We start from the raw sequence: 23026 nt of genomic DNA on the forward strand, positions 1-23026 counted from the left end.
AGAGAGGCAGTTTCCATTAGCCAGCCCACTGCTACTAATGCCTCGACAGAGTCATTTGTTGAGCCACAACATCAGATGGCAGCTATGCAGACCGAGCACATCCAGATGCAGTGGGAGCATGCAGGCTGACAGCTTCGAGGCCGAGCAGACACATGCAGAGAGACATGAGGAGGTTATAACTTTCTTGGTCAGAGGGGGAAATCCGCTTCTTGAGTCAGTCATCTTATCAGTTTAGCTACCCATACCTAGATAGGCTATCCAACTCCCTACTTCAGGCTGTGTGTTGGGAGTGGATTAAGGTAAAAATTAGCTTAATTTTCATCCTAATTCACTCCAACACATGTATATTGAGGTAGATTCGAGTGCATCCAAACAAACTCTAAGCCAACTACTATGTTGGTGATGATCAAGACGTTGCATGACAACCTCGACCTAGTGCATTGAGGGGGATGTTAAACACGGCAACTATCAGGCACGGAGCCAGCGGTGGGGCTAGGGGGGCTCCAGCCCCCTCTACCGCTCGCGAGCAAGCGAAGCCCCGTAGAGCCGCCGTCTAAAATTTCAGCTGTAGATGTACAGATAGGAGGGGCTGAGATTTGCTGAACCTCTTTTCTTACTAATTGCTGTTGTTTAGCCCCTCCTAATTTTTTTCCTAGCTTGGTCCCTGGCAACTATAGCATATCTAGCAATATATAAGGATATGGTAGATATTAGTGATTAATTCATCGATTAAATATCACAATGAACAGTGATTTGTATCACTTAATCCATGTGTAATTCATATTCTAAATATAAAATACAACACAACGCTCTTGGGTTGTTTCCACACCCAACTATTTCCTTCAACTTAGCGTAATATACAGAGAACTCTCGAAGTCTCAAGATACCAGACATGATCTTTTTTAGTTCTATTTTTACTCATTTTCGCGAAGGCAAACATGCGAATGTTACCAACAAACTGAGGGCATCTTCTTTCTTCAGCAACACGGGAGGTTCATAGGAAATAGAACACAGTAGCAAAAAAATTCTTTGCAACTAAATTACAGTGAAAAAAATAACAGCAAAATTCGAAGTTATGAAATGGAAAAACACTTTCTTTTTAAAATTTCAGAGTATTTACATACACTTGGCTAAAGCACCACATACATGATTTTTCTTGGACTCTCCCAGAAAAGAATTTGAGAGTCTACCTTCATATAGAATGTATGGAAACGAGGAAACAAAAGATATACATTAGGTGCATAAGTATGAAACTAGTTCTAATATTTCTAAATGCTATAAAATTTCAATGAACAGGGGTTCATGGAAACGAATGACAGCTTGTACAACCCTATATGCATGTTGATTTCTATCTACACCTTTCAAAGACTTGGGCTAAAACTTTTTACATATAGATCCTCCCCAAAAAAAGAAAAAGGTACGGATACCCAGATAAATACAGCTACCCCAAAAAGAATGAACAAAATTTCAATAAAATCAAAATCTATAGATGTCGCAAAAAAAGGAGTTATTCCCTGAATAATTCCTAAAAGTTATGCATGCATATCTCACAATTCTGTCAAGAGAACCTGGTCGCTGTCCCTGTCCTGACCACTCTCAGCTTGCTTGCTGGGGATGATCACTAGAGGCGACCACTGGTCTGGAACGACAAGAAAGTAGGCCGACATGGCTTTCCTAAACCGCTTCTTGTACTGCTTTGGTGAAATTACTGTTGGCGACACATTCTTTGGTCCACCTAATATCCCTGAAGCTTTCACCCATGTCTCTAGGTGTTTGTCCCACGTGTATTGTCTCATGAAATCTATAATTCCCATTACAAGTTCATGCCTTTTCTCATCAACACCAACAAGTAAAGAGTAATCCATTACATCGATGGACTGCACCAAAGTTGCGAATATTTATGTCAGTATAGGTTCCACTGGTTTACTCTGATGGAATTCTATCAGAGCATGTGTAAGAGATGATATTAGTAAGTTTCTAAATGAAGCACCACTGCATCATATAGTTACATCATTTATGATCCATATTTTTATATCATGATTATAGATTTACAACATACATATTTTGGGTCTAGAGTCTAGACAATATCAAGTTACAGTTACCAACATGAAGGTCGAGTATGTTAACTGGCACAGTCAAGAAGAACACCAATAATGATACATGCCACATTTTATATAAATATAAACATATATAAATTGGTGCATCTCCTGAGCTAGATAGCACCAACAGTTCAACACTTCCACTAACTGGCCTAGTATGTCTGTTCCTATATCAGTTAAGTCCTGACACATAAGTACATATCAGACATAAAGTGATTCCCAAAAATGTTTGGTTCTCTTATTCTTCTTTTCACCAACATGACATCGCCAATCATGCATGTTATTAGTAAGACTGTAATAGAGCCAACCTCATGTTTCACACCACACATTATGCACCCTTTATAAGGAATGCATTAAGGATACAAGAAGACAACACTACATGCATATGCTCGGAGGGTTATAACAAAGAACTGGTAGGCAAGAATACTAGGATGCCATTGATTATATAATTTATATAAGTTTGCTTGGCTATGGGTAATACCTAGAAGTTCTAGTGTTTTTGACATTTGTACATAAGAGCATATTTAATGTCACACTGCCACTCACGTCCCAGGTACACAGTTCTCTTTTTAGAGAAAACAATCCTTTCCAATTGTACTATAAAGATGAACTCGCATTTCATGGTGCTAGCAAATTTTGATCGCTAGCAACAGACATATGGATTGACCATAAGATCTAATGGAATAAAACAAGACAGATATGTAAGCATATGGTTTATACTTACAGCAAGAAAGGATGTGTCATTCCAAACAGCTCTCTCCAGCAACCTCTTTGCCTTGTTTCCGACAAAAATAGGTGATGTAGGCATCGCTTCAATTAAGTTCTGATCAAGAAGTACTTTATCACTACCATTTGAGTCTGGGTTATATCTTGATCTTGCAGAACCCTTCAAATCATACAATGTTGTCACATTACGCTCAAACAAAAGATTTTCCATCACTAGAACATCCATCCTCATCTCCTTACCTCCTTTGAGGCTCTTAACCTTTTCAAAGCAATAATTTTGCATTAGCAATCTAACAAAAACTGATTCTGAAGTTGAAAATAAAAATCTGCCTTCACAAAGACCAGAATCAAGATGGCATTGCTGCCAGGATATCTGGATGCAAAATTGACATGATCTTCCAATCTTTATGAATATTGGAAGGCCGACTATTGGGTTACTTTTGGAACAGTTTGGATCCAACCATGAGTTTCATTTCCAGGCTGATGGATCACTCTCACTCAATGGACAGCTTGGATAAATTAATGCCTAGCTAATACTGTAAAATAAGATTTAATAAAAGTACATACAATATTGAAGATATGGCTAACATAAACGAATTCCACTGAAATAAGAGTCTTTCTTAAGGGGGAGCTCATGATGATATTTTGCTTCTACAGTCAACAGTTACTTTTTCCTGCTGCAATTTGATTCCTTTTCCAATCTGATGGCATCATAACTGAATAAACCAAAAGAAAGCAAACTATGGATATCTAGTCGCTCCATCTTTTAAAAGAATGTATGCCATTATTTTTATTTTGCAAGGACTCTAAGATGTCTCTTTGACAGCTATCTAGGTTTCTTTGGGTATTTTTATTTGATTTGGCACTGTTAAACAAGAAAACAAGACAAATTCCTTTTTTTTCAAGTTATGAGATAACTATGAGCCATTCCTACTACTTCTCACGTACAGTTCCCTGAGAAGGGAGTGGCTACCCACTGGGTTCTAGCCAAAATAAATCACATCAAACAAATTACTACTGGTGGCAAATTAAAAAAAAAGGCACTTGCCTGATAAATACCAAGAATTTTTGCGATGCAAGTAGGACTTCCAGTGCAAATCGACTCTGATACATATTTGAAGTAGTCTGGAGCAAACTTCATGAAAGACTCTAATTCAGTTTTGGTAACCTGCTTAATTATGAACCGATCATCCATTGATTTTGCAAAGAATACATTGCTCTTGCCTCCTTGAGCACCCCATTTCTTGCAACGACTAAGGGACCTGACAAAATCACGCTCTGATGGACAGCATAATCTCCTCAGAGCATCAAATTGTTTGGCATAGTAACAAATCACAGTGTACTTCACCTGTCCTAGAGGACCTTCATCCCCAAAATTCACTTTTATGTGACTTACTTTTCGAGGTACAAGTGAATCTGAAACAAGTGGGTTCTTGCTTCCAGACATGGAGAAGATAATGTCCTCTGTAGAGACAACACTTCTTAGAAGTTCAGAAGTACATTCTTCCATTTCAGTTAACGAGGCACTTCTTGAGTCACATTGTGGGAGTGAAGTGTCTGTCGTTTCTTGTTCCAGTTCATCTGACATCTGAAGATGATATTCATGGGAGGCCAGCGCATAAGCGATAATGCTAGTAGGTTCGTCATCAAAAACTCCAACGACAGTGTCACTGATTCCTACAGGAAAGAGAAATTTAGGTCCAATCTGACGCTCCACTTCCCTTAAGAAAGAAACATATTCGGGAGTATATTCGTTGAGCGCATCAAATCGGTTTGAACGATTCCATTGCTTATTGAGAGAACGGTAAAATAGTAAGAAAGGCATTCCTATCCAATTAGAATGGTCTGCTGCACTGTCCCCTAGCTTGCTCAGCAATATAGAGGCATACGAAGGTGTAGTATCACCCATATGTTCTTCTGAATCCTCTGAGGATGCTGTAGATTCTGGCATGGTTACCTTGCTAGAAACAGGATCATCTTTGCCGGTCCATTTCACTTCAAGTGCATTAGTCACATCCAATACACTAGGAAACTGACCTTCTGAAAGGGTGCGTCGAGCAACAAGATCTGGTTCCAAGGGAATTGAATCACCACTTACACTGACACTGCTGTATAGAGGAGTTTTGATGTCTCTTTGAAGCGAATCCAATTCGCCTGTAGCCATTTGCTGGACATGATTCGAATTGACAGTACCTGCATCAACTCCAGTGTGATTCCCTCCATAAATGCTTTCCTGAAGGCACTCAACATATTTAGCATCTTTGTTGGCAGTATTCCCGCTGCATTCACTTTGAGGCTTTAGTAGTACATTTTGCTCAGCAACACTATCTATAGAATGGATCTTCTCATGACGACATCTATCTGATCTTGCAGCAAATACCAGTCTTTTATCCCACAAGTATGAATGGAAGAGTAACTGCCTTCGCAGCCTATTGATCTCAAGGATGTCTGGTTGGCCTTTCTGTATATCCCTTCTCAAGACTTTATTCAGGCATCCCTAATAGTACAAAAGGAAATAAATCATGTAAGCATGTAACATTGACAATGCACGCATCCAGGAGTATAGGGGAATGGATTGTAAGGTTTCTGCATATGCTGTAGGTACAGTGAATTAGGGTGCATCTATTGACTGCACGACAATAAATTGAAAAGTATTTTGGGAATTTCTTTTATGATTAACATTAAACTTAACTGATCAGATTAATAGCTCCAAATACCCCAATCCCATTAGGGCAATCCCAACCCTAAAAATAGGATGGTTTCCATAGAATTAAATAGAGTGCTACGTTATCCTTTAGCAGATGTTTTGCTGATGTAGGAGACTTAAAGAGGAGAGAAGTTGAGAAACTGAGTCGGCTCCCAAACCTATGCTCAAGGAAACCGGCGATTTGGCGTTGGCCGTTGGGACAGGACTCGTCATTTCCTCCTACAGGATCTGCTGTGCTTGCTTCCGCTGCGTCGCCGCAGCACCTTCCTCCGCTCGGCACCATGCTCTGTCTCTCCTTCCGCCCCCACATGTGCGCAGTCTGGCCCACTCCCCTCTGCTCCTGTGTACGCCTCCCTCCGCTCTGCGTCCACATACACGCGACAGTCTTCCGAGCACACCCCTCCTTGCTGCACTCCAAGCATCGCGGTCACCATCTCCACCACCGTTGGTATGAACAGTCTATTTGCCCTCACCTTCCCCTCTCGTGGCTTCATTTCCTGTTGCGATGTCGATGGATGAAATACAGAGTGTGGTGAAATTCTGGTGTTTTTTTGAGACCTCTGAATAGCTTCCGCTGGTCTCTATTGGTCTGGAATCTGAGTACAGTTATCGTGGCATGGATGGATTTGTGACCTGAACTGCTTTAGGGAATGCATATGTCGGTTGCATTGTTGAACAGAGCAGATTTGGGGGCTCTGTGGTGGTTGAGGTAGAGAATAAAACGTGCCACCCTTTTCCATATGGTGACCAACAAAAGATCATCTGTTGGGCTATACTAGTATATATAACTGTATCCTAAAGATCATTACAATATAGGACCACTTAAAATTATGATTTCATTTGCTGTCAGGCAACTAATGTTAAACTACTTTGTTCCTTGTGAGAATTCTGGATAATCTTTTGTGTTGCATGCAACGTAAGATGTTATTTTGTTGCTTGACATACCTGATCAACCTGTTTTGCATGAGGTCTATTAATTTTTCTCTAATAGAAACTACTATGGAAACCATGGGTTCGGAGGGTTAGTTTCTATTGAATAATATCTCTCCTCTAGAAACTGCTCACAGAAATCATGGGTTGGGACAGCCCTTACCCTGATATGAAATATTTACATTTGCTTCTACACCAAAACACCAAGAATCAGACAACAATATGAGATCAAGTGTTCACTTATCAGTAATACCTTTTCCTTGATAGTACATCACAGATGCAGATTTTGTCAAGACAGTATATGCACATGGTACAGTTCAAGCAAGTGTGGCTATTTGCAAATGAAGTTGCGAACAAGTTGGCTGTCTAGTGGTGTTTCTTTTCCAAGACTTGATGTTACAAGTTACATTCTCTGTCTAATGATTATCAATCATGTAATGCGATAAAAAAGCGGTATGGAAATGCACCATACCTCAAATTCTGACTTTTCCTTTCGAAGCATGATTTCAAGATCAGCAATGTAATTGCTAAATTCCATGTTAAGAGAACTGCCTTGAACCTTTTTGTCAGATATCAAGTGTAAAGAATGCAATACTTCATCAAAGAGATGTTTTGCTCGCTCAATAACCTAGCAAAATCACAAGAAAATGTCAACTTCTTAGCCGCATGGATAAGCGACTTCGGATACCTGAACTTTTGAATTATGAATTTTTGAATTTTGGGCAAAAATGAATACAGGTGCATTTATGCAAACAAAACTACTAACTGCTTAAGTTACACACCTCGTTTGCTTCCTTTTGTATCCAATCCAAGGGCTGGTGACCAAAATCAAGTTTATGAGGTGGTAAGTAAACAGAATGAACCCTAATAGGAGCATATCGGAAGCAAGCAACCATTTTGCCAAACCTGTGTATAAAGAACAAAAAAGATCAGAAACCAAGATACCCATTGCATTATATTTAGGTAAATTGTGATCATTCTTTATAAGTGACTTAGAAATAAGCATGGACATGAAACCTGAAGAACATGGGTGCACGAGCACCATTCATATGCATGGAATACATATTAACCCATGTCTTTTTTGAAATTCAAAATCACATATAAATACACAACCAACGGTAAGGATATGGGTTTCATGGGCACTCATGTGTACTTTTTCCTTCTTGAGTCTAAATCTAAAAGTATGAAACAACTGAATATTGCTCACCCATAGAACCGGAGGCAGTCCCTGTGGAGAGAATGGCCACAACTGGCCACCCTACTTGCAGCTGCATGGTTTGAAAAGCTAAGCTCCAAAAATTTACCAAGTGACAAACCCCAGGCAGCATCAGACATGACAATCCTTTGAGTTGCTGGAGGAAACCCATTACTCCAAGGACATTTCAGACATCTGTGCCACATCCAAATTTTCCCATCCCTTTCACCCGACAAAACAAATTCGGTAAGTTTTCTAACTGATATGGTTAGACTTCCCTGGCGATGAGTATAGCAATGGACATGGGCTTCAGGTGGCTTATCACAGGAACGACACTGATAGCCCTGCAAAGGCATTCTATCCAAATTGAGAAAGGGAAAGAGCATAAAACTCTTTCAAAAGTAATGGACACGAAGTCAAAGGGGAGGATCCCCTAAAATAAAAATGAAAAGGGGAGGAGATGGACCTGATCAAACAAGTAGTCCCGCAGAAACCTTCCAAGAGGCTTGTCAAAGTTACCATAATACTTGATGCGTAACAGCTGGGAACGCTCACAAATAGTACCTTTCCATACACAACGTGTGGACAATGACACTAAGATGCTTTGATGATCAGAAGGCACAACTTCATCCTTATTTGATGTGCTATCATCTCCTTGACTGGTCTCTTGGTTTTGTACAGCAGCAGTAAGCACTGGTTGAATTACCACAGAATTGTTCTTGTTGATGGTTTTCACATTAGCCAAAGCATATGAACCTTCTAATGACTCCTTGACATTAGAACTATTGATATTAGTGCTAGCTTTGACTGTGCTCTGGTGATAACAACTTGACATGCTGGTTGAATCCATTGTCACCGTCTTACCATGTAATCTCATTGAACCATCATGATAATCACCAAAATGCATACTCTTTTTGTCTACACTAGAATATCTAGGAGTATGATTTGTGAGTGCACCAGATGTAGACGTAGAAGATATGGAAACAGAAGTTGAAGTTGCAGTGACCTTAACTAATCCATCTCCATCACCAGTCCCGGTGTTGAAATTGCTGTTATTAGCACACCAAGGTCCAAGAGAATGAGAGTAGGTATTCTGAGAAGTAAAGGATTCACTGGATACTGGTGCTTCAACCACAGCATTTTCACCTGGTTGAGTTGACATGATGTAGTTGGTACCAAGGTGGTCAAAACTATCAGTTTGCTGGCTATTTGAAACATTAATTGTGAAGCCTGGCACTGCTGAAATGGAGCTGTCTGCAGTAGATCGTTTGTCTGGCAAGGCTACAGTCAATGGAGACTTCAATGGAAGTTCTGGTAGGGTTGCACCTTCATCTGCAAGGAAAGATGTTTCCAACGCCAAGTGATATGCTGCAAAAATGCCATACTGGACCACATGCTTAATTTTCTTGAGCTCATCCATGCTACCACCCTTTAGCAGAACCTGCAGATAATATAGGCCAAGAAAATAAAGTTGTGGAGAAGTACAGAGCATATACATTTCATTGTTTGATGCAGACAGACTGGAGGATGGCAGGAATTGTAAAGGTCCTTTAGCTCGCTAAAATAAAGGGTACTAGCCCTTTTGACAGGCAAGTTTCATTCACTTTGGCACTTCTTTTGGTTTGAAAGAGTATGAAAACAAGGAGACAAGTATGTTACTAAGTTCACCAATGTGGCATTATTTGGTGTCCATCTATCCCACAAGAAAAAAAGAGCAAAGTAGTGTATGACTTACAGTGCAACCCAATGGTTTTGGGCATCCTTCAAAGAACATCATGGTCTTCACCATTTTCTTTGACACATTACCCGAGCTAACAGACTGTTCACCGTATTTATCTACATGAAATAACTCACAGTAACCAAGCTTCTGAGATGGTAGGAGATCAATAGAAGGAACTATCTGAGCACCTGTGCAACGAGCAATACGCTGCAAGAGGGGCTGCTTGATATTTAAAACCAATGATATGTTCTTTTCTAGAAGCAAATCTTGAGCATATCGAGAAACTGAATTCTCAACCAAAAGCAAGTTGGGTTTTTGAGCTACAATCTTTGCGACTGCCATTTTAAGGTGATCTGTTTCCTGTATACAAGTGGAAACATATACATAAGATCAAGGAAATCTAAGATCACGTACCAGAAACACAAAAGTTCACGGACCTGCTGGAGCAATGTATCAATACTTGACAGCTGATTTGTGACTCGATGGTACTCAAGAGCTCCTGCAAGTAGTAGGAGACGGGGCTTCTCTATTCTAGTTGTCATGCGCCTATGTGCGACATTCTTCTTACAAACTACTCCTTTTACAACAGTGCTGAAGGAAATAAGACATAGTATGAGATAAGAATGCATAAAAGAGTTTTAAGGCCCAGTGCAGTATGAAACAAACAAGAAAGACATTTTAGCTGTTGAACAATTAGATGGAAGCAAACTGCAAACAACATTAAGCTACTTGATGGTTAAAATGTTTGAACAGGATTTGTATTAGTTGCGTGTAAACCCAAAAGTGGAGAAAGCATTTACAGTACAGGCTTCATGCAGGGGCAGATACAGGTTAGGTTGTTGATAGAAGTTAAAGCACCAGATAAAGGTAGTTAAAGACTCATGGGGAATATATATTACTTTGGGCCAATAATCCTCAGGATATAGGAGCTGAGAAATTCCAAATCTATCCTATGGAGAAGCACTGCAGCAGGCAGCAGACTAGTCCAAAGCATCCCTCTCATGGCCACATAACTTCTTTACCCACACTGGGGCCAACAAGTTTTCTCATGGCAACTTGAGAAAATAAGTAAGATGAATACTAGTGGTCTCATGGGTTTTGCTCAACTTGACACATGCCTGACAGCCTGAGGCATTCAGAAGCAACCAAGTATACATTCTGTAATAAACAATACTACACAGTTGGTCATTTAACGTGTTAGAAAATATCTGCTCAATGAAACCGACTATGATTACCAAGCTATAAATGTTTTGCTTTATATTTGGAAGTGAAAGAGTAGGTGCATGCCATAGGGACACCATGCCACAATGTTTGCTGGACAAAATCTACCTTCATAAGGTATTTGTCAAGATGAATACGTTATTTTCATGAGCTTCATCTCTTTATTCAAGCTATTATGTAATTTGTTACGATCTGATTACTGCTGGACAAGCTCGATTCTATGTCTACTAATGTATTTAAGATGTATCAGTGAGCTTTGCATTTGTAGGCTTATAGCTAGCTGAGTACAGGGTATGAAAAAAAAAACATTCACCTTTCACTGCGGTGCCCACATGCTAAACACTTAACCTTGACATATCCACCAGGATCCATGCCACCACCCTGGCTTGTGTCTGGCCTGAGGAAGTTGGCAGCTTCCCATGATACAGAAGTAACAATCTCCAACCAGCCCATGTCATCACCTTCATGTAACGAAATATTCTCCACCTCTAGTAGCTGAGAAATCAAAGCCCTGAAATGTCCATCAACGACATTCTTCATTACTTTCTTATGTTCTTCGCCCAACCGATCTCTACTTCGGAACTCTCCACTGCCAAAACTACTTGACGATCGAATTCGACACCGTTCACCATCAGCTACAGATTCGTCGTCGTCGTCATCATCATCAAACAAGTCCGTTTGCATCTCATCTTCTTCATCTTCTGGTTCAGGAGGAAGCCAGAAAAGTTCATCCTTTTCAAAATCAACTGGGTTTGTATCATTACTTTCTAAAGCATAAATGGATGAAGCAGCACCACATTCAGAACTATTATCTGGTTCTGGTTCATTGTCTGATTTTGTAACGGTCGGTGTGCTAGGAAATCCTTGATCAAGCACATGCGGGGATAGTTCTTTAGAGGTCACAGATTCTTCAACTGTCTGCGACGTTTTTGAATTGTAGGGTGTGGGTGCTTCAAGCTCATAAAACTCATCTGGGCCATAATATTGTCCATTCTGTTGTTGATGTTGTACCTGCCTATCAGAGCAGTAAGCAGGGTATTCTTCATCTTCATCATCACTCCTGATTTAAATTGTTACATGATGAGGTAAGCATTAGACAAGCATTTTGAACTTGTCAGCACGAAAAAGTAAAGGTTAAATCAATACATCTCAGTATAATAACAATGCTATTCGTTTACTGAACGAAAAAAATGATCAAAAGCAGATCATGATATATTGTACTTTAACTGGGTAACATTATACCATATGAGGTTTCAAACAGAATACCTGTTTGTGTAGTAGCCAAACTGAACTGAAGAGTCATCTTTGTTTGAAACAGTGGACAGACATTTCTCAGGAGCATGAGCGTCTTGCATATTATGGGAGGTCTTGTCATGGCAACACTCTGGAGGACTAATGCTGGTAACACAGCCCACATGCTGATAGTTTCCAGTAGAGTAAGAGCCAGCCGTTGTGGTAACACTATTGATGGTGATAGCTGACTTGGTGCTAAACAAACTCGCCTCAGACAGGGAAGGGCTGAGCACCGGCTGTACCTGTTTGAGGGAAGTGACTCTTTCTTGCTCCCATTGCTTGAAGCAGAAGTTGCAGACCCGTATCCTGTCCCCCTCATCGACATTTCTGTCAGGGCCACTCGAAACTGGGATGGAGTTTGCAGTACACTTACCACAGAAAATTCGCCCACAGCGACGGCAATGATGCCTGCGGTTGAATATAGTGAATTGCGTATCACAGTCATAGCAAACTCGACAACTGTGATCGGGCATCCAGAAGTCCCTGGAGACATTTTCTGGGTTGGAGCGTCGCGGCAGCCATGATGTCAAAAGCTTAACTACGTCAGCAAATGTTTTATTTGGGTCCTCCATTGGTGGCTGAAATTGTACCACCTCAAAGAAACCCTCATACTTGCATCCTCATCTGCTGCGACAGAAATCTAGAAAGACATGAAGGCACTCGTTACAACAAACTAACTGACAAAAAGAAGCAGAAAAATTCAATGCACGCTATACAAATATACAATTTTCCTTTGAATTCTCGCTCCAGAAAGAATGATTGTGTTCCATTTGCAGCACGAATTTCCTCAACAAACAATAGAATGACTTGTATGATAAAATTACAAGTCGACAATCCCAAAACCGTGATGCATTTATACACTGCCCTATCCCCATCGGCCCATCTGACATAATAATGAAATATACTCGACCAAAACCCGATAAGTAGTCCAGTGTCCACATGGTAAGTTTCGCTAAATTCAAAAGCATAAAAGGAAACAATGATAAGGCTGACACCTAAAGAACAAAGAAATAAAGTGTTGATGATTCACTGTTAAATTCGCAGAGTTCAGCACCCATGTAGTCCAGTGTCCACATGGCAAGTTTCGCTAAATTCAAAAGCATAAAAGGAAACATTGATAAGGCTGGCACCTAAAGAACAAAGAAATAAAGTGTTGATGATTCACTGTTAAATTCGCAGAGTTCAGCACCCATACATACTATCTAATGCGGCCAAATAAATAAATCAGTAAAAAGATACAAACGGCAGGCACGCCACTCTGTAGGACTGTAGGCGATCGGCAAGATAGACGCAGTAATGTGGGCAGGGACAATACCTCAAAATCCCCCGAGATCGATCAGAAGAGGAGCCGCCCGGCCCGCGGCCCGCATTGCGTCGTAATCCGAGGGAGCGCGATCAGGATCGATCGAGCGGGAGGCGCGCGCCGCCTCCTAAAACAGGCACCGCCGAGGAGGGGCAGAGAACTCCCCCGCGCAAAGATCTCCGGTATCAGAATCCTATGTCCGGCCCCGCACCCGTGTCGCAGCGAGGCAGCGGGGGCGGGGCGGGGCGGCAGCGCTGCGCGCGCCGGGCATTTGGCGGCGGCGGCGGCACAGGGCACGAGACGTCGGCCCCCGCGCGGTGCGGTCCGGTCCGGTCGGGAGAGGAGCCCGGTGGCGCGGCGGTGCTGGTACGACGGGCGGCGGCGGAGGAGGAGGTGGAATCCAATCGGAGGAGCGGGAGAAGATCGCAGGCGGTCGGGTGGCGAATCGGCGGAGGGAGGAGCGGGAGGGAGGGAGGGAGCGCCGGAGTGGTGGGAGGAGAGAGAAAAGGCGAGGAGGGGCAGTTCGTTTCTATTTTTATTATTTTTGGCTGCTGTTTTGTAACTACTAGAATTATGATTTTAATTTCCGTGGCTTTGGGATTGACAGGTGGGGCCGATGGGAGAGGAAGTCGCGGAGGGCCCACAGGAGGCTCCTGGGAAGCCCGTAGGTCTGGCTGGTTTCGTTTGGATGCTTGCTGCTCTTCCTTCCCTTCGTCCAAAACTGACGTCCATATTTTTTTTTCAGTTCACGTCATCAATTTTTAAGCTCAGTTACGTTGCTTTGTATATAAATACTACCTCCATCCTGAAAAAAATGTAACTATAAGTTACGTGCCACAAAAAAAAATATTTATGTTTAATCAAGTTTCTAATAAATAATATTCACATTTATGATTTTAAATTAATTTAATATGAAAATACATTTCGTAATTAATCTAATAGTATTTATTTGGAATTATAGATATTGATACTTTTTTTATTTATAATTGATCAAACGTTAGGTAATAAAACGTGATACTGTACTAGAATTTTATTCTTTGGTATTATAAATTTATTCGAGTAGTACTTGGCATAGTGGCATGTGATGTGCTGGGCGGCGGGCAATGTGCAAGAATCATGGAAAGATGCTGGTTTTTCCAATAAGAAAACACATGCCTCCACTCGTCGTTAGCTGCTACAAGTCCCCACTGAACCACACGTGGGGCATGGAACGTTGCTGAAAATGTACATATAGTTTTTCTTCTTCATTTTTTGCAGTAGAAGTACAAGCCGACGCAAAAATAATCAAAGTTAGCATAATGCTTGCCATGATGCCATGTATGCATGCACGATGTGGATATAGTATTTTACAACTTTAAACTGACGCATTAAGAGGTGCAGTACGTTGCTTTTTCCCTACTGTAACGTCTCGGGGGGACTCATAACCTCACATGATCTCTCATACATCCAACATCCTACTTGCATGGTCTCTCATACACACGAAATATATAACGTTCGCTAACGGCTTTTATTTGACTTGTGTCGAGTTATATTCTCGTAGCCGCCCACCCACTCAAGGAGCGATTTTATTTGGATCACACAAGAGGACCGGATCAGAGACGCCAGAGTCAAAATCATGATATTCCAAAGCTAGAAGCATGCTCGCCGTCCTGAGACAAATCCATTGCTATCAACCTTCTTTATCTCGTTTTCTTCTTTCTTTAATTATTAATTAATTAATAATAAGGAAATTTTCTAGTGATCGCTATTGGACCTTGAAATGTACCATCCACCATGGTCAGTTCATCACCCTATGCCGTCGCACCCAATTTTTTCTAATTTGGTCCTTTTTAAAAAAAATACATTTGGCCTCTTGAGAGACGTAAACTTATCTTTGGACCCTGGGGTCGGCGCTAGGACTCATGGCTTCGAGGTAACATGTCTCGGCGCCACAGATCTTGACTCCGAGATGCCTGGCCATGCGCAGCAGGACATCCTAGGTGGCGTTGACGTGGCCGGTACTTCGGAGCCATAGATCTTGGCTCCAAGCTCAGAGCCATGGATCCTGGCGCCGAGCATGGATTCAAGACCCACGGCCAAGTTTTCCTTGCCAAGGCTGCTTATATTTCTTCATCCTTCCTCTCGAGTTCTTCCTCTCCCTAACCCGCCCAATCTCTTGAATCAACGAATTTGACCTTGGATACTTGGATTTGATCCATACATCTTCGCGAGCAAGGTATCCTCTCTCCCCTTATCATTTTTTATGCATTGATTTGGTATATTACGTATATTTTGCAACCCTAGATACGTTATTACCTAATGTTTGAAGTAATTTTTTGTTATTTTTTGTATTATGTAACGGTAGGATACCAAGACGTGGTAAAGCTAGTAAGCCAAGGTAATCTCTTATCATCGTGTTATATTATGTTTTCATTTATGTGCAACAAATGGAAAAACCCTAGGTTTAGGGTTTAATGTTCATTGCTTTTGGTTCTTAAAACAAATTTGGTTCAATTGTAGTTATGGCCGGATGACCGAAAATGTCTTCGACCCATTGCCTCTGCCTAGTGGTGTTCTAGTGCCCATGTGCTGGTGTGGTGATCCTTGCAAGGTAGCCAAGTCCGATGAAGAGGACACATATAGGCAGAGGTATTGGATGTGTGCCAATTTTGAGTTTGAGCCTACACTTCGTCAGCGCCGTATTAACAAGATGGTGATAAATTGATATTGTGTAATAATTATTTTGTGTCAAATAAAGTCTTGCATGATTTATTTGTTTTGTAACAATTGCATTTGTTGTAGACCCCTCCACCGCTCTGTGATTTTGAGCAGTGGGTCGACACTGAGATCAAGCCGGAAGATAAGGAGTGAATGCAGAACTGTTATGGTGGGAGACAGAGAACAAGAAGATGTTGGAGAAGAGACACAGAGATGAGGCTCTAGAAAAGGAGCACAAAGAAGAGGAGGAAAGGAGGCGTGTTGCTACGTACAGGGAGGAGAGGGAGAGGAAGCTTGAGCGTGCGCTCCAAACGAAGGCAGCGATGGAGGAGAATCCTGATGCCCAGAGGAAGGAAAAGTGGCCTCGTTGCACTCAGTAGTCTTCATGACTTGCTAGTTCTATGATTTATTCATAAACAATAGTGTATAATCTTGGACTTTGCATTGTTTTGTCATGTAATGCACTTTAAGTATGGACATACCAAGAGCATGTTCTGTGTTATTTAGTTTGTCGTCATGTACTACAAATGTTGTTATGTTGATTAATGTGCTCTATTATTGGACCTTTCATAGTGTTGTTGGTTTTATTATATGTTGTCATAATATTGAGTTTAATATTGCATAGGTAGTGAAACGAGCTCACGTAGTGCAAATAAAATGTAACGAAGTAATGGATTACCTAATTCAACACACAACACATGAAATGACATGTGATAACATGTACCAAACTAGGGTACAGAGGTCCTGGACTAAACCTAACATGCCTTAGGTAATTGAAGCAAACAACAAGCACATGAAATAACATGTGAGAACATGTGCCAAACAAGGGTACATAGTTCCTTCGACTAACCCTAACATACCTTAGGTGATTAAATCAATAAAACAAACACATGGATGTGGTCTGTTTAAAAGATTGGTTTGTCCTAGTAGTGTGGCCACATAACAAATTGTGTTGCACATTCTCCACATTATCCTCCCATTGTTGGTGGTGGCGGCGACAGAGGCCTCTTGTTCCTATGATTAGGGTAGGTGCAATATGGATCATTAAAGAGTGCCTCCTATGAACCGGCACCATTGTTGTTGTCGTCCTGTTCGTCATCCTTTTAACCGCTGCTAACTTCCCTTTCTAAATCGAAGATATGGTCCTGCAGGTAGTAGATATACTCCGCATGCAGATAGATAGATCGAGGATCGACCCACCTAGTGAACCCATAGCTTTCTTCGGCCAAGGAAGACTACAATAAGTATGTCATGTAAGTTGTATAAAAGAGGAACATATTGAAGAAACAAATAGTAATAGCAATTACCCATGCTCGTGGGCATTTGAAGAAACGACGACCTCCATCTATTTTCTCGGTGAACATCTGCACTAGGTAGTCCTCACCATGCATGCATTTTGGTCACCTTCTTTCTGTTCATCGTATCCTCTCAGTGGTGCCTCTTTGGTGAAATTACTTTTGCTCTCAACTGGGAACCTCTCATAAAGTGCTTCCTCAAAGAAATCGAGACCAAGAGAACCCTCCCACACAATAGAAGTTCCCTTTTCCTTTTCTCTCCCTCTGGATGGCCTTCCAAACATTGGTATTGCAATGAAAGAAAATACTAGTTGAGAAGTAAGTAGCAATGCATCCAACATTGCGTATATATAGGCGGAGACAAGTTTAGTTGTTGTTTCAATGTGTTATAACTGGTCACAAGAAGCCTAATTAGTTTCACTGAAGAGCCTATTTCAATGGACACTGAAAAGCCTAGATTCATTTTCTGAAAAGTCTATTCGTCGTTGACATGATAAATCACTAAAAAGCATAGATGCTATAGGTGTACTATGTAAGTGAAGTGATAAATTGCTGATGTCATCGTACTCCTCGTCCTTGTAACTGAAAAGTCTATTTTCATTGTCTGAAAAGCCTAGATTCGTTAACTGTTACTGAAAAGCCTAGATTCATCTACAAAGCGTCTGTACGATACGATTGGACTATACATGTTCTAATGAATTTACATTTAATTTGTGTACTACATTTGTGCATTTTTAGTAGTATAGTATAATTAATGATTCACGAAAAAAATTCATAAGAGTTTCCCTTGTTTCAGGAGCATCCACAGTTACAAACAGAGACATCATTATACAATCCAAACATTTAATCGTCCAAATAGCACAATATAACCACATCGAACATCACAATCAACATAACATGTCCTGCATAGTCCAAATAGTCCATAATGTCCATACAGTTCCAAATTGTTATAGGAAAGTAACTACATACTTTCCAAATCTCCACACATGCAAAATAAGCAAAGTCCATAAAACCGAAATAGTCGTGGCATCGAATCTAAGTTGGTAGCATTGTCTTAACCTACAAGTCATCGTCATTGCCTCCTAGCCTTACCCTTACCCTTGTGGTCAAGAGCGTCGGTGCCTAGAGTGTACTTGCAAGGCGGACGGTGTCGTCTCGTTCCTGCAACCTGCATAGGCTCAGTCGAAGGAGCGTCCTAGAGCTGAGACTTGGCAAGCTCATCATAACCACACTCCTCGACCTCCTCGTTGTCTTCCTCATCGTCCTCATCTCTGTGGCCTTGGATAGTGTCCACAGTCGCAGCGCTAGAACCTCCGTGAGAAGAAGTACCGAGGCCTACAGGTGTGTCCAATTGTCGTGCGTGTGGCCCATGTACGTCTATCACAGCACTAGTACCACAACCACAACGAGCTGCAGCACGCCGTAGCCTACGTGCAAGCTTCTATCATGCAAAGTGCAATTAGTAAGCTGTTGAGTGCATACAGATAAGTTATTATTCAAATAAATGCCATATCATCATCATACTACCACTGTTACTGGCACAGTCAAATCATTAGCCAATAGGCCATGGCTTCTTTTCTCTTTTCTAACAATAATACAGATGTGTTGGGAATATCTAAACATTTTTAGGTAACAAGAGTACAATGCAATAGTTTACTAGGGAAGACGGCGAAGCTAAAAGAGGAAAAGAAGAAAGAGCAAAATAAAAAATTCAGCCCTTCTGTTAGGTGCTATTTTGTTCGCATGCAGTTGTCTAACTTGAAAATGCAATGCTTCCGTCTCTATAATATATCATGGCAACTTTACAACATTATGGATATTTAAGCTAACATGTGAAGCCACCATTTTATGCTAGATGTCATGCTTGAGCAGTGAGATATTAAGTAGAAAACCACTAGCTCAAACAACAACTTACTTTAAGCATAAAACAACAAGAGGGCTAGTGTCGACTTACTCCAAGAAAGATGTTTAGTGTGTGGTCATCCACGCCTGTCCTTGGAAACTGTTCGATCTCAATCATAGATTGCTTCAGCACGTTGCCCTGCATAATAAAACAAATATTAATGCGCTCAAAACCTAGGTATTTAAATGATGGGGTTATAGTTGACATTACCACTCGGTCCAGGATTGGTGCAGGCTCCACCTATGTCCTGGCCCTCGTCGCAAGGTCGTAAGACGTTTGTTCATCGTCGGAGGACTCAATGTCGGCATAATCTGCTTAGGTCCAATGCACCTTCAGCTTGGTCCTTGTTGCCAGTCTGTACCAAGATAGGTATGCTCTGAAGTTCTTGTTCATGTGGGTCTGGTCATTCTAATACAAGTTCTCATGAAAGTTTTCCTAGTGGTCGATGTAGTCACGGTGCAAGGTCTCAAGTCCGTCTCCTTCTTTTGTTTCTGATGATCGATCCTGTAGGTTGACAGAAATAAAAATGCAAACTTATAGGCTTCAACATGATATCATAACAAGATTGTGCATCCAAACCTCTACTTGTGCACGTCATAATATTCAATAAAATATACAACAGTTCAAAGACGCTTACTTGTGCAAGTCTATTGACGTCGAGAACGGCTCCACGGGCCACTCCTGCCTCAACCCAAATTGGCGTGCAACCCGGTGTGGCAGGTGGAACTCAACCGCGTAGAAATAGGTCAATGGGCACCGCATCAGGTACAGGTCTTCGTCCATCTTGCACATGATGCTGAACCCAATGTGCTCGTACTGTTCGTCGTCGTACGGCTCCCAACTAACCTCCATTTGATTCTTTAGTCAAGTAGTGCTTACATCAGAAAAACAAATTAGTATGTGAAATGCAGCTAACTCACCAGCCCTGGCATGAGTGCGTCGAGCTCGTTCGTGAACTCGATGTAGGCACATTTACTTCGGGCGAAGGGACCCTTAACCTGGTCCCAAAGGTAGGCATACGTTGTCCAGCGTCGAAGGCCATGCACCTCGAACCAGGGACGAGGATCAAGAACTTTGGGCCGACCGACCGATAGACGAGACCACATCCAAAGCTGAAGTAGGTAAACACATCCTCCTAATGTAGAGTTCGGTGAACTCCGGCGGCACGCCTCGCAAAGCTACTGGTACAAGTACCCCAGCACTGCGGAACCCCAGCTATAGCCCCCTGTCGTGTGCCAGTCAGTAAGATAGGGCAGGTACATCCATGACGCGGTGTCTCCCGTCCCGTCGGGGAACAGAACACAACCAAAAAGGTGCATGATCCATGCCATGCAGTAGTAGGTAACTGTCTGCTCGTCTGCATGATCAAGACACTGACCAAAGTTTTGCCTCAGCCAACTAATGATTACTCCAGAGGAGCGGGTACTCGGTGTCTCTGGAGGAAGCTCTCTTCCAAGGAAGAGCTCCACTCTACCTCTCCAACTAGCAGCAGTGTAGTGCTCGATAACTGGGCGGCCACTTATACGGACACCAAGGAACTTCTACGTGTCCTGAAGAGTAACGGTCATCTCACCGCAAGGTAGGTGGAAGCTGTGAGTCTCCGGCCTCCATCTACAAAACAAGAAAGAAATACTACGGTTATATGCACATCGACAACCGAAAATATAAATGGAAGTGAATCAGTTCATACTTATGGTACCTGTCGACTAGAGCTGAGATTACCGCGGGGTTGAAGACAGGCAACCCATGGCGAACCTGGAACGATGCAACATCAAGTCCAGCCCTCTCAAGGAGAGGAGTGTACTTATCATCGTACCGCATGTCCTCGAACTTATCATGGGTTCGAGGATGAAGAGGGTAGAGTTCCAGCAAAGAATGGAATTTATTAGATTAATTCGTGAACACAAGTACATATGTAGAGGATAAGTAACAAGCAGAAGTAAAGTCGTTACCTCCCCCTTCGCGGTGAGTCGTCCTCGATGCTTCTCCTCGTAGTATGGCTCCAGTAGGTGGAATGGCTCAATCCTACAAAATATAATGAGAAAGTCTAGATTAGTTTTATATGAACAAATAAATAATTTTTTGGTACTAGTAAACATGCATGTCAAACATTAGTTATTTTCACCTGACTAAGCGGTCAATGGCATGTACGTGAATTGTGCCCAAGTTTACCACATTTGCCATAGTGGTTCTGCTCGGGGTCAGTAAGAAAGGGGGTTGCTCTCCCTCGCCTCGTTCTACCAGAAACCTGGTCCATGACCATCTTGTGCCTCGTCCTCTTCCGGGTTCCACGTTTGTCCCAACGTGTACCTGGATCCACAATGTATTTTGGCCCAGTGTAAGGTTCCCACCGACCCTCGTCTAGGAAAGGCTCGAAACAGGGAGACTGTCTATACAAGGCTGTCAACACTGAACTCCCACGGTATCTGGGTCTCATAGGCAAAGTTGCGATGCTGAGATGCTGCAACATAATGAGAACAAGGAAAGTGGTACTGTCTGGTTTTCTCACATCCGCATGAGAAATTACTAAGTACCACAATTACTGAGAAATTAAATTAATTTAATATGAAAATATATTTCATAATTAATCTAATGGTATTTATTTGGTATTAGAAATATTGATACTTTTTTATTTGTAATTGATTAAACTTTAGGTAATAAAACATGATACTGCGCTAGAATTTTATTCTTTGCAGGACGGAGACAGTATAATTTATTCGAGTAGTACTTGGCATAGTGGCATGTGATGTGCTGGGGAGCGGGCAATGTGCAAGAATCATGGAAAGATGCTGGTTTTTCCAATAAGAAAACACATGCCTCCACTCGTCGTTAGCTGCTACAAGTCCCCACTGAACCACACGTGGGGCATGGAACGTTGCTGAAAATGTACATATAGTTTTTCTTCTTCATTTTTTACAGTAGAAGTACAAGCCGACGCAAAAATAATCAAAGTTAGCATAATGCTTGCCATCATGCCATGTATGCATTCACGATGCCAAGAATATCAATGCTAGATTTGAGACATGAAGCCGATGTCTCGCTCACATGAACTATACCAATAAGTCTCTCTTTTATTAACATCGGCTTCATGTCTCAAATCTAGCATTGATATTCTATTTGGTAAGTATGGATTGAGCATAAAGCAAGTTAGAGGCCAAGGCTACGATGGAGCAAGGAACATGAGAGGCGAATTTAATGGTTTGAGAGCTTTAATCATGAGAGAAAATAGCTCTGCATATTATATTCACTGTCTTGCTCATCAATTGCAGTTAGTCATTGTTGCAGTGGCTAAAAAGAATGATGATATTAGTGATTTCTTTGACATGGTATCTCTATTGATTAATGTTGCTGGAGCCTCTTGCAAAAGGAAGGATATGATTCGAGAAAGTCAACAAGAGAGAGTTGCTAAAGCAATAGGCAGTGGACAACTTAGTACTGAAACGGGATTAAATCAAGAACAATCACTTCAAAGAGCCGGTGACACTCGTTGGTCCTCTCATTATAGAACTCTTCAAAGGATAAACAGTTTGTTCCCTGATGTTATTGAAGTGCTCCAATATGTTGAAAAAGAAGGTCCCACTGATGCCAAGAGACGTCAAGCCTGTGGTCTCATGGACTATCTCAAGGATTTTGACTTTGTGTTCCACTTGCAGTTAATGTTGCTTATATTGGGACATGCAAATTGTTTGTCACTGTCCTTACAAAGGAAGGATAAAGACATCTTAGAGGCTATGTCAGAGGTGCAGTTAACAAAACAGAAATTTCAGCAAATTAGAGATGATGGTTGGGATTCCGTACTAAGTTTTGTGCTATCTTTTTGTGAAGAACATGGCATCCCAAAGTTAGACATGGAACAAGAGTACATTGATAGGCACAAGCCAAGGAAGAAGACCAACCGCACCAACTATCAACACTACAAATATGATTGATTGAACCC

General features: G+C 41.5%; 2 protein-coding genes across 4 annotated transcripts; one reads left to right on the top strand and one right to left on the bottom strand.

Annotated features, from left to right (window-relative positions):
• Positions 1–992: 992 nt before the first annotated feature.
• On the bottom strand, positions 993–13663 carry LOC136542283 (1-phosphatidylinositol-3-phosphate 5-kinase FAB1B-like). 3 transcript variants are annotated; one of them, XM_066534663.1, is made up of 12 exons: positions 13207–13663; positions 11865–12518; positions 10912–11658; positions 9815–9968; positions 9393–9737; positions 8124–9098; positions 7670–8001; positions 7245–7368; positions 6935–7090; positions 3874–5322; positions 2824–3084; positions 993–1877 (listed from the first exon to the last, which is right to left on the bottom strand). In XM_066534663.1, exons 2-12 carry the CDS (start codon positions 12461–12463, stop codon positions 1548–1550), a joined length of 5472 nt encoding a protein of 1823 aa, XP_066390760.1. In that variant the 5' UTR covers positions 12464–12518; positions 13207–13663; the 3' UTR covers positions 993–1547. The 3 variants fall into 3 exon arrangements, with proteins under 3 accessions (XP_066390760.1, XP_066390752.1, XP_066390744.1); XM_066534655.1 differs by having other exon boundaries at positions 994–1877; positions 11865–12515; XM_066534647.1 differs by having other exon boundaries at positions 994–1877; positions 11865–12531.
• LOC136464090 (uncharacterized) lies at positions 13390–23018 on the top strand. The gene is made up of 3 exons (XM_066463051.1): positions 13390–13560; positions 13802–13858; positions 22359–23018. Exons 1-3 carry the CDS (start codon positions 13390–13392, stop codon positions 23016–23018), a joined length of 888 nt encoding a protein of 295 aa, XP_066319148.1.
• Positions 23019–23026: the final 8 nt, after the last annotated feature.

The sequence above is a fragment of the Miscanthus floridulus genome, chromosome 1, assembly GCF_019320115.1.
Source record: "Miscanthus floridulus cultivar M001 chromosome 1, ASM1932011v1, whole genome shotgun sequence".
NCBI classification, from domain to species: Eukaryota; Viridiplantae; Streptophyta; class Magnoliopsida; order Poales; family Poaceae; genus Miscanthus; species Miscanthus floridulus.

Excerpts from the sequence above, each read along its gene's own strand:
- LOC136464090 (XM_066463051.1), top strand. The coding sequence starts at position 13,390 with ATGTCCGGCCCCGCACCCGTGTCGCAGCGAGGCAGCGGGGGCGGGGCG. Across the intron at positions 13,561-13,801 it reads CCGGTGGCGCGGCGGTGCTG|GTGGGGCCGATGGGAGAGGA; the intron begins GTACGACGGGCG and ends TGGGATTGACAG. Across the intron at positions 13,859-22,358 it reads AGGAGGCTCCTGGGAAGCCC|TTAGTCATTGTTGCAGTGGC; the intron begins GTAGGTCTGGCT and ends CATCAATTGCAG.
- LOC136542283 (XM_066534663.1), bottom strand. The coding sequence starts at position 12,463 with ATGGAGGACCCAAATAAAACATTTGCTGACGTAGTTAAGCTTTTGACA. Across the intron at positions 9,738-9,814 it reads TTGATACATTGCTCCAGCAG|GAAACAGATCACCTTAAAAT; the intron begins GTCCGTGAACTT and ends ACTTGTATACAG. Across the intron at positions 3,085-3,873 it reads AAATTCTTGGTATTTATCAG|GTTAAGAGCCTCAAAGGAGG; the intron begins GCAAGTGCCTTT and ends TGCTTTGAAAAG.